At 36.8% G+C, this 12,809-nt stretch overlaps 1 protein-coding gene across 1 annotated transcript in view; it reads left to right on the top strand.

Annotated features, from left to right (window-relative positions):
• The first annotated feature begins 10,798 nt into the window (after positions 1-10,798).
• The window catches only part of LOC131800488 (uncharacterized), a 35,276-nt gene continuing 33,265 nt past the window's right edge, over positions 10,799-12,809 (top strand). Inside the window, exons 1-2 of the mRNA XM_059124880.1 lie at positions 10,799-11,364; positions 11,743-12,359. Of these exons, the coding sequence (XP_058980863.1) occupies positions 11,965-12,359 (395 nt within the window). The 5' untranslated portion in view covers positions 10,799-11,364; positions 11,743-11,964. The remainder of the gene's footprint in view (positions 11,365-11,742; positions 12,360-12,809) is intronic.

Genomic DNA, 12,809 nt, shown 5'->3' with positions numbered 1-12,809 from the left:
TGGTACTTGAAGTTCGTAATAAATGCTACAGCTTAAGACATAAAATTGTCTGTGCAGGTCGACGTCTTCCTATAGCCCCCATATAACGGTACCTCCCGATTTTGGGTATTTTTATGATTTCAGCGACATTATTCAACGGAATTGTTTAAAAATTGGTATTTTAAGCCTAAGACAAAAAATTGTCTATGCAGGTCCATGGTATAGCCCCCCTATAATAGTAGCTCCCTTTATTCGGTATTTTTCTTACTTACTTTTCTTACTTACTTATTCACCGTTTTCTTGCAAGTTTCGCATTTGAATGTTGTAATGGCTTAGGACAAAATTTGCATATGCAGGTCCACGTCGTCGTATAGTCCTAAATATAACGGCTTCACTCGGAATTTTTGGGATTTTAACAAAAATTCAGCTATTGAGCTTACGATCTCGTCACTTGGGTAAAGAGTATTTCTTGTCATAAAATTTATTTTTAAAATAACTTCTGGGGAGAATATCCCAGACAAAAAACAGGGGAACTGATGAGAATTGGTGGCTCTTTCCGAAACCTAGGTATTCCCTGCCTTTCCCCCTAGTAAAAATTACCATCGTTCTCCACTAATAAACAAACCTTGATTTTATTAAAAACAACAATAAAAGAGATTGAGCCTGACCATTTTGCAACATGAAAATACTATGGTATCCCGAACAAACAAGCCAACACTGTTCTATTTCAACAACAGATTTTTTTTTTTTGAAAATTCCCAAATTCATTCCAAATGGTGGAGGGTATTCAAAGCTCGGCCCGCCCGAACTTAAAGCTTTTTTACTTGTTTACTTCTTCGATTATATCTGGATCAATTATTCCCCATTTTGACATATGTTAAAACCACTTTAAGCTAAGCATTTGAAGAGCCTAAGCTCCAATGAAACCTATTCGGCCAAATGTGAAGAATGCCCTCAAAATATCAATAATGGGGGCTCATTTGCAAACTATTCCAGAACCTGGATCCATATCAATGATGTGCATAACATAATGGGGAGTGCGTGAATGGGCGTAACTGAGAATTCACCATATCTGATCCATATTGAACCATTTTTGTAAGAATGAGCTTTATTTGAATACCTAAAATTGGAAGGTATTTTATTTAAGGACAAATTCCAAATAATTTTTTAGCAGTTTGAAAATTTTGTCTGAAATCGTCATAATTCCAAAAATTAGGAGGTACTGTTATATGACAGCTGTTGATAAATATCAGACGATATAGCCCATTTTTAGAAGTGCTATAAAAATCCATATCAAAATTCATTCATTCATCTTCAAAATTGGGACTAATTTCTTAAAATCAAGAGAATTTCAAACTCACAGATAATTCGGCTTAGAATTGAATTTTTTCCCTTCTCGGTATATTTTCTGAGCTTTTTCTTACCCAAAGTGGCAACACTTGAAACCAAAATCAGGCTAGAAGTGGAAAAGAACCACCAACCAGGCCGGTGACCAATTTCTTTTTTGTTGTTTCTCTTGTTGCTAATATTTTTTTTTATTCGCATTCGTCGTTGTAGTTTTTTCTCATCGTGTCTGAATGAGCCTACAACAAACAATGTGGGAATGTTCGCTCGCCATGGCTGTTGGTTGCTATTCTGGTGTTATTTTCGTAAATGACGTAAGCGTTAAAAACGGCTTTTCATACAGAAAAGCAACAACAACAAGACCTAAACAAAAACACAACAGCAAAATATCAAAATGTCAAAAGACCTGCGTTCGAACGAACCTCCGACAATCTAGCACAAAACACAACGCTAAACACATGTCTATCAAACAAAAAGAAAAAAAGCAATGCTGAAATGGGTACAAAAAACGCCAAAAAAAAACAAGTACCACTTTGATTCCGATTTTGGAAAAAAGCAACAACACCAAAAACACAAAAAGCGACATCTACAAAACTAGTATGGAATAGGAAACACAAAAAAACGCTAAACAAAGCAATCGAAACTCCGACTGACAGTCAATCTAACATAAGGTCTGTCTGTGTGTCTGTCAGTCAAAAGCCCCCAAAGCGTAGAAAAAAATAAACAAAAAAAAAAAAAAACACACACGCGATATATTGTAAATATCGACAGACATACATACTTAATTATATATAACTAATGATGTATAAATAAATGTCTAAATGTAGACGTGCTCATTTAGAGCCATCCGCAGCAGAACTAACAACAACAACAGGCCTCAGCGTTTGCTGCTGCTGCCGCCGCATAAAGTGGAGCAGCAACAAAGGCCAATCGATCGCGTACAGATTATGTTGGGCCATTGACCCTAAAGCGGGTTGTAGTTGTTCGCACTAGGTAATGTCGCTTTTTCTGGTTTTTGGGGGCACCACTCAGCCATTACTCATCACCATCTTTGTTGGAGCAAAGCCCTTAATGCTTTGCCTCGTTTTTTTGTTTGTTTATTTTTTTGGTGGTTCGTAACGCATCAAATGTTGTACATGTCATTGTCTGGCAGCGGGTAGTGATGGTAGTAATTGATAGGTAATCAATCGATTGTGTCTACCGCCCATCCCTACTTGTTAGTGTGTGTTTTGTAAATGTCAAAGTTTTTTGTTTATTTAAGGGACGTTTGCTACCATCCCAGAATTTCGTTCAATCCCCTGGGTTTTAAATGTGGGAGGGAGGAAAAAAAGAATAGCCTGGACTCCTAATTGGTTTTACTTTTGGTGTATATAGGCTTTCTTACTATTCAAGAAGACCAGAAAGGTCGTGGAGGTCCTGCATAGTAGACTATAGAATACAAAGAGGACCTCCATTGAAGTAGAGAAGGTATTCGCATAGAAACCCAGGAGGACTTCTTGTAGAAAACTAGGAGGTCTTCTCATAGAAGACTAGATGGTGTTCTCATGGAAGACGATGAGGTCTTCTCATAGATGGCGGGAAGATCTTCTCATAGATAGCGATAAGGTTTTCTCGTAGAAGACGAGAAGGTCTTCTCATAGAAGACAAGGAGGTCTTCTCAAAGAAGACAAGGGGATATTCTCACAGAAGAGAAGGAAGTCTGCTCATAGAAGACCAGAAGGTTTTCTCTTAGAAGACCAGAAGGTCTTCTCATAGAAGACCAGAATTTCTTCTCATAGAAGACCAGAAGTTCTTCTCATAGAAGACCAGGTCTTTTTATAGAAGACGACAAAGACTTCTCATAGAAGACCAGAAGGTCGTCTCATAGAAGACGACAAAGACTTCTCATAGATGACCAGAAGGTCTTCTCACAGAAGACCAGAAGGTCTTCTCACAGAAGACCAGAAGGTCTTCTCATAGAAGACCAGAAGGTCTTCTCATAGAAGACCAGAAGGTCTTCTCATAGAAGACCAGAAGGTCTTCCCACAGAAGACCAGAAGGTCTTCTCATAGAAGACCAGAAGGTCTTCTCATAGAAGACCAGAAGGTCTTCTCATAGAAGACCAGAATTTCTTCTCATAGAAGACCAGAAGGTCTTCTTATAGAAGACGACAAAGACTTCTCATAGAAGACCAGAAGGTCTTCTCACAGAAGACCAGAAGGTCTTCTCACAGAAGACCAGAAGGTCTTCTCATAGAAGACCAGAAGTTCTTCTCTTGCAGACACGGAGGTTCTTCCATAGAAGAGAAAAATTAAAAACCATAAAAAAGCCTTTTCATCGAAGACGTGAAGATTGTATTCTTACCAAACACAAGGAGATGATCTCATCGAAGCTGAGAAAATGGTATTCTCATCGAAGGTGAGGCGATACACTTCTCATCGAAGGCGAGTCTTCGCGTCGATGATAAGAAGGGTCTTCTCATAGAAAACCAATGGGTCTTCCCATAGCAAACCAGAGGAAGGAATCCTCTTCGAAGACCTTTCTAAGAAGAATTCGAAGCTTTGCAACAGCTGCAACAAATAATGTCATAGATCCTATTTTTGGCTTAGTAACATCGCCTCAGCAAGGAATTTCCCAACACCCATACTAGAGCCCCCAAAAATTTCAACGGTGTTGTTATCAGTCAGCCATCACTGTTATCTCTTCTCTTATAGCCAACGAATGTAAAGCATATTGCCAGATTTTATTATGTTTGACGTAGCAATTAACGGCTTTAGCGGCGGAGCACAGCAATCTGTTTTGAAAGACAAGTATCAAACGTGTGCTGTGTTTTGACTTATAATAACCTGACATGTCCTTGTTATCTGAACATGCCACCCCCTCACTCTCTCTGTCCCTCTGCCCGGTAATGTGAATGTTTCGTTAAGGTCTAAAAACGTTATGTGGCCTGGCCCCATTGTCTACTTCTATTGTTGGCTGATACCGTAACTGGTTTTCAATTTCAAGAGAAGTTATTTTAAAACAAAAGCAAAACCAAAAAAAGAACAAAAATTTGCAAAAAATAATTCACGTGTGCTCTGTATTAACGGCATTAGTTTGAAATGGTTTTTTGTTTAAATTAACAATTGTTTTTGGCATTGAGGTATGACCGACCAAGTAAAAGGCAATTGTCTGGCATGTCTTGTCTATGAATGTACATAATCATGTGTGAATGTACGTATCTTAAACATACACTATACCAGATAAAACAGCCTAATTAATAAATAAATAAAAAAAGATCTAAAATAAATCAAAACAGCCAAAACGGAAATAAAACCACAACTGTGTGTAATTTTTTGTGGCATTTTTGTTGTTGTTGTTGCTATTTTGTTTTTATTTTTCAATTTTTTTGCGAAGGCCGTATTTGTTTGCTTTCATACTCACTTCGCGAGAGAGGGAGAGAGTTTAGCAAATTAATTCTCTTTTTCATTGCAATGCTTTTTGATTCTCACTGACACACCTACTAAAAATTTGGAAGCATCGATGAGATACTTACTCAGAGATCACATATTATTTCTCTCGCATCTTATTTGTGTCAGGGATGGGAGATTTTATTATTTGGACTGTTTTCTGTACATTTAAGAAAGTACCGAAGTACTTTTGTGGAGGATTCAATGGCCAGCAAAAGCATCTGCGGGTCTCTACGTCTAATTTTTTTTTATAAAATCCAGTTATGTGGGTCTCACAGCTAGGTTAAAAAATCAATATTTTTAGGTTTATATTTCATAAAAATAATTTAAAACAAGGAAGGAAAAGTCAAAAGTCGGGCGTGGCCGACTTTTTGATAACCTACACGACTCTGTATATTTAGTATAGCTCCCATAATAAAATAATTTATTTGAAGTAGATCATACATCCTATCAACCTTGGGCCTTAGAGCTGTTATAATTTGGTTCCAGAGGGAGACATATCCAATTCTGAATCGATTTTCACTAAATTTGACGGATACATTTTTATCTTCTATACCAATTAACAGTGATATAGAGTGCATAATATCACTTGGAGAAGGATTATATTAACAAAATATAAATCGAAGCCGAGTTCCGCCAAAGGAAAACGTACGTCCCGAAATTGGCTCCATTTGGGCTGATATTAGCCATTATTTACACAATAAAACTGAAATCGGCTTGAGGATATGGAGTTGAGCTATATCCAAATCTTAGCCGATCTCGATAAAATTTGGCAAAGGCATTTCCGAGTTCTATAAGATATCTGGTACCAAACATCATTGTTGTCGAATGCAAATTACGAATGTTTGGGATTTAAAGGCCAAATCGGATGAAAAATATATGTGGGAGCTAAAATTATATCTGAACCGATTTTGACCAAATTTGATGTACTTGCTTCTAGACGAAATTCGGTCGGATGTACCAAAATTCAGATAATTTGGACTCACATTGGCCATTTAGTGCACAAATAACCTGAAATCGGTTGAAGATATATATGGGAGGTATATCCAAATCCGAAATATCATTCTTGTGGAGTGCATACTATTAATGCAAGGAACTTAACTACCAAATCGGATGAAACATATATATTGTAGATATAGCTAAATATGAACCGATTTTGATGTACTTGCTCTAGACTGACTTCGATCGGATTTACCAAAATTCAGGTCATTTGGACTGATAGTGGCCATTTGGTGCACAATTAAAAAGAAATCGGTTGAAGATATATGTATATGGGAGGTATATCCAAATACGAACAGATCTTGATACAATTTGACAGTAGTAGTTCTGGGCTGTATCTGATATCAGGTAAAAAATATCATTCTTGTGGAGTGCATATTATGAATGTAAGGAACTTAAACACCAAATCGGATGAAACATATATATGTGAGATATAGCTGTATTTGAATTTTTTTTCTCCAAATTTGATGTACTTGCTTCTAGACTGAAGTCGGTCGGATGTGCCAAAATGCAGGTCATTTTGAGTGATATTGGCCATTTAGTGCACAAATAACCTGAAATCGGTTGAAGATATGTATGGGAGGTATATCCAAATCCGACACGATCTTGATAAAATTTGACAGTGGTATTTCTGGGATGTATCTGATATCAGGTACATATATGTATATGTACAAATTACGTGCTTCATGCTGAATTCGGTCGGATGTCGGTCAAAATTCAGGTAATTTGGAGTGATATTGGCCATTTAGGGCACAATTAATCCGAAATCGGTTGAAGATATATATGGAAGCTATTTCTTAATTTGAAGCTATTCTCACCAATTTGAATAGGGTTCGTCCTTGGGTCAAACAAATATAGTTTGGAAAATTTCATGTAAATCAGATAATAAATGCGACCTGCATTTTATTCACAAAAAATCATAGTGGACGAAAACATGAAAACCTTACCACAATGTAATGTAGGATATAAAAACACATTTTGGACCTTTAATCCTTGAAAATGTGTTGAACATTTCACAACTGTGGATTTCGGATAATATATCGGCGCTAAGTAAGGTATGCCTACCTTATAGTGGTACCTTCTGATTTTTCGGTATTTTACTGATTCTAGTGTCAGGTGCTCAGCAGATTTTCAATGTAGGTTAACTATATGGTCAAGAGCATGGGCTCCTTCGAAATAGGGTCGCCATTGGCCCACTATTTTATGTAGCCTCCATATCCGAGTACCAGGGGATAGAACGCGGCAACAATTTCTGACTGACATGACTGTGATTTTAAGGCCCACGCAGGGTCCCTCCGAAATAACCATTTTTCTGACACTTTTCTACATTTTACATGGAAAAGTTAATTTTTTTCATAGGTCGAGTTTTTGGAATTGCTCTCTTAGAATGGAAATCTACTAAGGGTATTCTGAAGGTCCAGAGGGTAAAAAAAGTTCTTCAAGGTAAAATTTTAAACAGTTTTCACGTACCAAAATCAACTTTTATAGAGCTCTTTGAATAACTTTTAAATTAATTTTAATTTTTTTAATAATAGACCAAAAAATCTATTAAATTTTCTTAGATTTCACTTTTCCATCCCTGATATGTCATTGTGTTGTAGGTGATTCCTCTCTCCAAAGAAAATAGAGTAAAGAACGAATCACCATAATTCATTGTACGCTACATTTGCCCAGCATGGCCATTTCATAACACCTTATTTTATGACCTCTACGCTCAGGTAAAAGAGAATTCTGGTTTCCTCTTACATTTTCTTATCTACGCAACTGTGTGGGGTTGAGATGTTGACTGTGAGAAGCAATTTTAAAGAATAATAAAATACGATTATTTTTTGGTTCTCAGTTGGAAAAGTGTTAAGATTACACGTGTAAATGCTGTAGGTCTTGGATTGCTCGAAGAAAGTGTATTATTTGTGCAATGCCCTGGGATAAGGCTCAGATTTGAAAATATAAATTGGTTTTGAAGACAAGTACACGATGCTCATGTAACCTTCCATGAATGAGACGAGTTTTCGACCTCATATAGACACAGTTATTTTTTCATAGGGGTTCCAAAGGTTCGGCTGACATTTCCCTATGTCAAAAAGAGAAAATGTCAATGGATGGCATCGATGCCCTTACCCTATCATTGATATTCTGGAATAATTGCCCCTAACCTAATATTCTATACCCTAGAAATTCATCATGACTGAATGAGAAGAAAATATTGTCTTCCCATGTTGATTCAGTGATTCGGCCTATAATTTTCCCAGAAATGATGACAGTTAACTTCAGATTACAAAACTATCTCTATTAAAATATTGCGTATTTGCAGATATCTCCTCTGCTGTACTCTTTTTTGCGTAACAGCAAATCTCAGATAATGACTCTTTGATCCGATAGCTACTGTGTTTACAACAATTCTCGTAGTTCCTTATTTGCCCCTGTAAGATAAAATGAAATCATTATCTATGTTGACTCATTATTGTTTTGCAATTTGTTGATCATATATAATAGTTATTTTAAGAAGAAATCCTGTTAATTTTTTTCTCTTGAGAAGTTCAAAAATTCTTGGGAGGATGGCTGGGAGAGTTATTGAAGAAAAATTCTAAAAGTTTTGGTTATTATACCTGAATTTCCATGACTAAAATTAAATGTATTATTTTTGTCTTTCGAGCCCGAAATGAGAAATTTTTAAAATGAAGACTTTGTAATGAAAAAAATTGCTTTTGGTTGACAAAAATGTTAAAATTACCCAATGTTAAAAACCGTTGAAAAATTCCGCTATAATTTTAAAAATTCCGAATATAAGGTGTTAAAGTTGCATGGGACTTTATGAAAAAGTGGACCTTTACAGCCAATTATCGCCAGAGAAAGTGGTGCATATTATGAACACTAAACAACAAGTTTAATATACAGGGTGAGATAAAAAAAACTGCAACAAAGTCAAACGCCACAATTTTTACATTTTTTTCAATTTTATTGAATGAAAACAAAAAAAGTCGGAAATAGCATCAAATTTTAAAATAAGTTTAGATTTGTTCGAATTGGTTACCTTTGGCACGAACTATGGAAAATGAAATCGTCATACGCTGCCCGAATGTTGCTCTGCGGTATTTTGGCCCATTCCCGGCGAAGCGCTTGTTTGACGTGGTCGACACTTTGGTATTTTTTGTGCCAACCTTGCTTTCTAAAATACTCCAGACACAATAGTCCAACGGATTGGTATCCGGAGATTTTGGTGGCCATTGTGCGCTGGAAATGAAGCAAGGAACCTCATTTTGTAACCATTCTTGAGTGGCGCGTGCTGAGTGCGATGGTGCTGAGACCTGTTGGAATGTTCAAGGTCTGCGGCCAAAATGTTTGAGTTCCCAAGTCTTTATACACCCTCCAGAATATTTTCCCGATAATACTCGGTATTTATTCTGATGCCACGGTCGATTAATACGAGCGGAGAATTACCATCGGCTGTTATGGCGACCCACATCATTACTTTGGCCGGCGCTTGAGTTCTGGTGGCCAACCGAAGTTGCACATTTTCAGCTAACCTCTTTGGCAAGTAAACACGATCATTTTGATTGTTTAAAACTGCTAGACAACGAATGTTTTCTCATCGGAGAAAACCAAATTCGGCAGTTCACCACTATCGGCCAAGGGAAGCAACTCTCTAACTGTTTTGAGTTTATTTTCTCTTCGCTGCGGTGTAAGTTTTTGCACTTTTTGGAATTTCAAAGGCTTTACCCCGAGCTCATTTTTCAAAATTTGCCGAATGGAATATTGCAATATGTTCAGCTGACGAGCTTTTTTTCGGCCACTGCCACGCGGGTTTCAATCAAGTCCCGTCTTTACTTTTCGAACCATTTCTGCTGATGTTGCTATACAAGACAACTTATACTCGAAGAAAAATATCTTTTGGAAAGACATATTCTGACCTTCTATAAAGAGGCCTTATATGAGAAGACTAATGAGAATACCTCGGTGTCTTCTGTGGAAAGTTCTCAGTTCTTCCCTGAGAAGACCTCAGGGCTCTATAAAGAAGACCTTCTCGTCTTCTATGAGAAGACCTTCTCGTCTTCTATGAGAAGACCTTCTCCTCTTCTATGAGAAGACCTTCTCGTCTACCAGTATCACGGTAACGAACGATGGAGTGCTCTAACGATAGCCACTTGTGGTTTTCCAGCCAAATATAAAGAAATCACAATATCACGCTTGAATTCCATCACGAATAAGTTTTTTTTTCTGGAAAATTCTCTCCAAAATATTTTTGTACGCTTATAAACAATATAATGAGCTGTCACTGGAATAATTTTTATCACCTGTCGGCCAAGTGGCTTAGAAATGACAGCAGTCTGAAGTTAGTTGCAGTTTTTTCATCTCACCCTGTACTTGTTACCAGATATCAGATGCAACCTGGAAATACCTCTGCCAATTTTTTCTACGGTTAGTTCTTCAAAATATGCCCTACACCACTAGGGTATCACAATGTCGATCCCTCCGGACTTTTGACCTCTATTTACTAGTTTTCTTTCTATATCTGTGAATTTTGTTCCGTGGTTAAAAAAAATAGTTGCAGTTTTTTCATCTAACCCTGTATTTATAATAATTGTAAAAAATATCGTTGTACAATATCATCCACAAAAGTACTTTCGGTACTCAAAATATTCTAAAACGTACTATTGTTTAAAACTTCCATCCCTGACTTCAATTTTCATTTCTCTGAGCACCGATCAACATTGCTCTCCCATTTTCTCAATACTCTCTCTTCAGATTCTCTACAAATATTTTAAGATACTTTTTGTTTTGGCCTCTTCAAGGCAAGTGTATGTGTGTGTGTGCGCATTGTCGAATGTTGTTGTTATTATTTTTTTTGAATGAGACGAAATACGATGGACATTTGTTTGTAGTGGATTCTTCATTCATGGCATAATGTACGAACGTGGGCTACAAACGATACGACGACTGGTATTCATTCGTATGTTTGCCTTCGGCGACAACGGCCATATAACGCGGTATTCCTAAGATTGTTTTTTTTTGCGTTTTGACGGTATTTTCTTTTTTTTTTTGTTGTTGCCGTTTTGAACTCTCGCGGTTGTGATCTTAACTACTAGTAGTAGCAGAAGAAGAACAAGAAAATCAAAAGACAAGCGACCACAAACAAAATACACAGCCATCAAAGCAACACCAAACATTTTTTGTTGCTCCGTTGTGTTCAGACGTTGTTGACGACGGACGGTTCGAACGCGCTTCTCCCTCCTTCTGCTTTGCCGTCTGCTCTCGCTGTTGTCGTAGCAGCTTTTGCTAAAATCATTTCTAAAATTAAATCCAAGAAATAAAACCAAGCAATCAAACGATACATAACGCGAACGTTGCTGGTTGGTATTATTGTCGAGCTTCACCATCGAGGCAAGAAAAAAATTGAAAAAAAATATTTTGGACGTGTTTTGATGATAGACATAAAGAAAATCGATTTTGTTTTTGTTTTCCTTTGGATCCAGAAAAAAGAAATATAGAAAGTTTTCTGTCATACATATCTGCCGTTAGCCAAGAGAATTGTAGTGAAAAAGTGTAATTAGAGAATACCTATCTGGACGGACAAAAAAAGAGAAGAAGCCGATTTCATCCTCCTCACAATGTGACGGTATTGAAAGAAAAAACAATTGAATGAAATTATTTGCTTATTATTAAATTAAACGCTTCTTCGTAATTATTGTCTGTGTTGTATTGTGCGCTCTTTTTGACAATTTAATAGCTTCTGTAGTAGTTTTTGTTGTTGTTATTGTTAAATAATTTATAAACAATTTGACGTCTATCTCTCGCCGTGGAACATTTCGAGTGTGATAAATGTTGTGGCTTTCTCTGTGTGTGTTTGTCAATTTTTCACATCACTTTGCATCCCCCACCAACCGCTATCAACCTACCTACCTACCTATCAAGTAGCAGCACCAGTTGCAAAAAAGTTCATGTTAAATAAACAATTTTTTATTTTTCTTTAAACAATTAAAAAAAAATATTGAAGATAAAGAGAAACCCTCCAGCTTTCCTTGGGCAAACAAGTGAAGCGTGAAACAAGAGCATGAGATACGTTATAAAACTGGCCGCCGCAATGAATACCGTTAAACTTAAATAAAGCAATCAAAAAAAATAACTAAAAAACACAGAACAGTTTTGAACACAAAAAAATAAAACACCACACGCCTGGATAATAAACAAAACTAGTACCCCAAACACCTTCACCACCATGGGCCTAAGAGCAAAAACAACAACCGCTACCACTGCTGCCACTTTGAATAGTGCAAATGCCAGCAACAGCAGCAGCGGTTCTCCCTCCGCCAAACACAAATTTTTGAATGGTGCCCGGAAATTCAACAAGGCCTTCAGTCGCGGTTGTTCAACTTATGTTGGCGGCAATGGCGCCATCACCACAAAAACACCCTCACCACCCTGCCTCAGTCCCAATGGCATCAGTGCTAAATCCCTAATTGATCCACATGCATACAGCTTTCGCACCACAATACGCAGCAGTTCAACATCAGCAATAATGGTAGCCTCAATGGCGCCCAACATGCGTCCCCAAACCCTTAATGTACACAATCATCAGCAGGCACCGGCGGATCATACACAGTTATTTTTGGGGTATGTTGTTGGTTTTTTTTTTTCTAATTTATTTTATTTTTAATTTTAATTTGGTTTTGGTTATAAGTTAAAATGGAATTATGCGGATCAGAAGGGCAGGGAAAGATATACAAGAATTAAAACACCAGGAACCTTGTTTCCAGAAGAATTTCACAGACTTTGAAATAATTGCAACCGACTTTGCTGACAATTAAATGATATGAAAATAACAAGAGAAAGCGGACATGTTTCTTCCTTATTTTACCACATTCCTTGACAAAAAAAAATAATTTAATTTTTTAACAAAATGTTGTCGATAACAGCAAGTTTTTAACAAAATATTGTTGATAACAACAATTTCTATAGAAAATGATGTCGATATAAACAATTTCTATAGAAAATGTTATCGATATAAACAATTTCTATAGAAAATGTTGTCGATGAGCCCAATTGTGATAGAAAATGTTGTCG

Source organism: Musca domestica, unplaced genomic scaffold (genome assembly GCF_030504385.1).
Source record: "Musca domestica strain aabys unplaced genomic scaffold, Musca_domestica.polishedcontigs.V.1.1 301, whole genome shotgun sequence".
NCBI lineage: Eukaryota > Metazoa > Arthropoda > Insecta > Diptera > Muscidae > Musca > Musca domestica.
The sequence above is the reverse complement of the archived record's forward strand: the minus strand, read 5'-3'. Positions and strand labels throughout refer to the sequence as shown.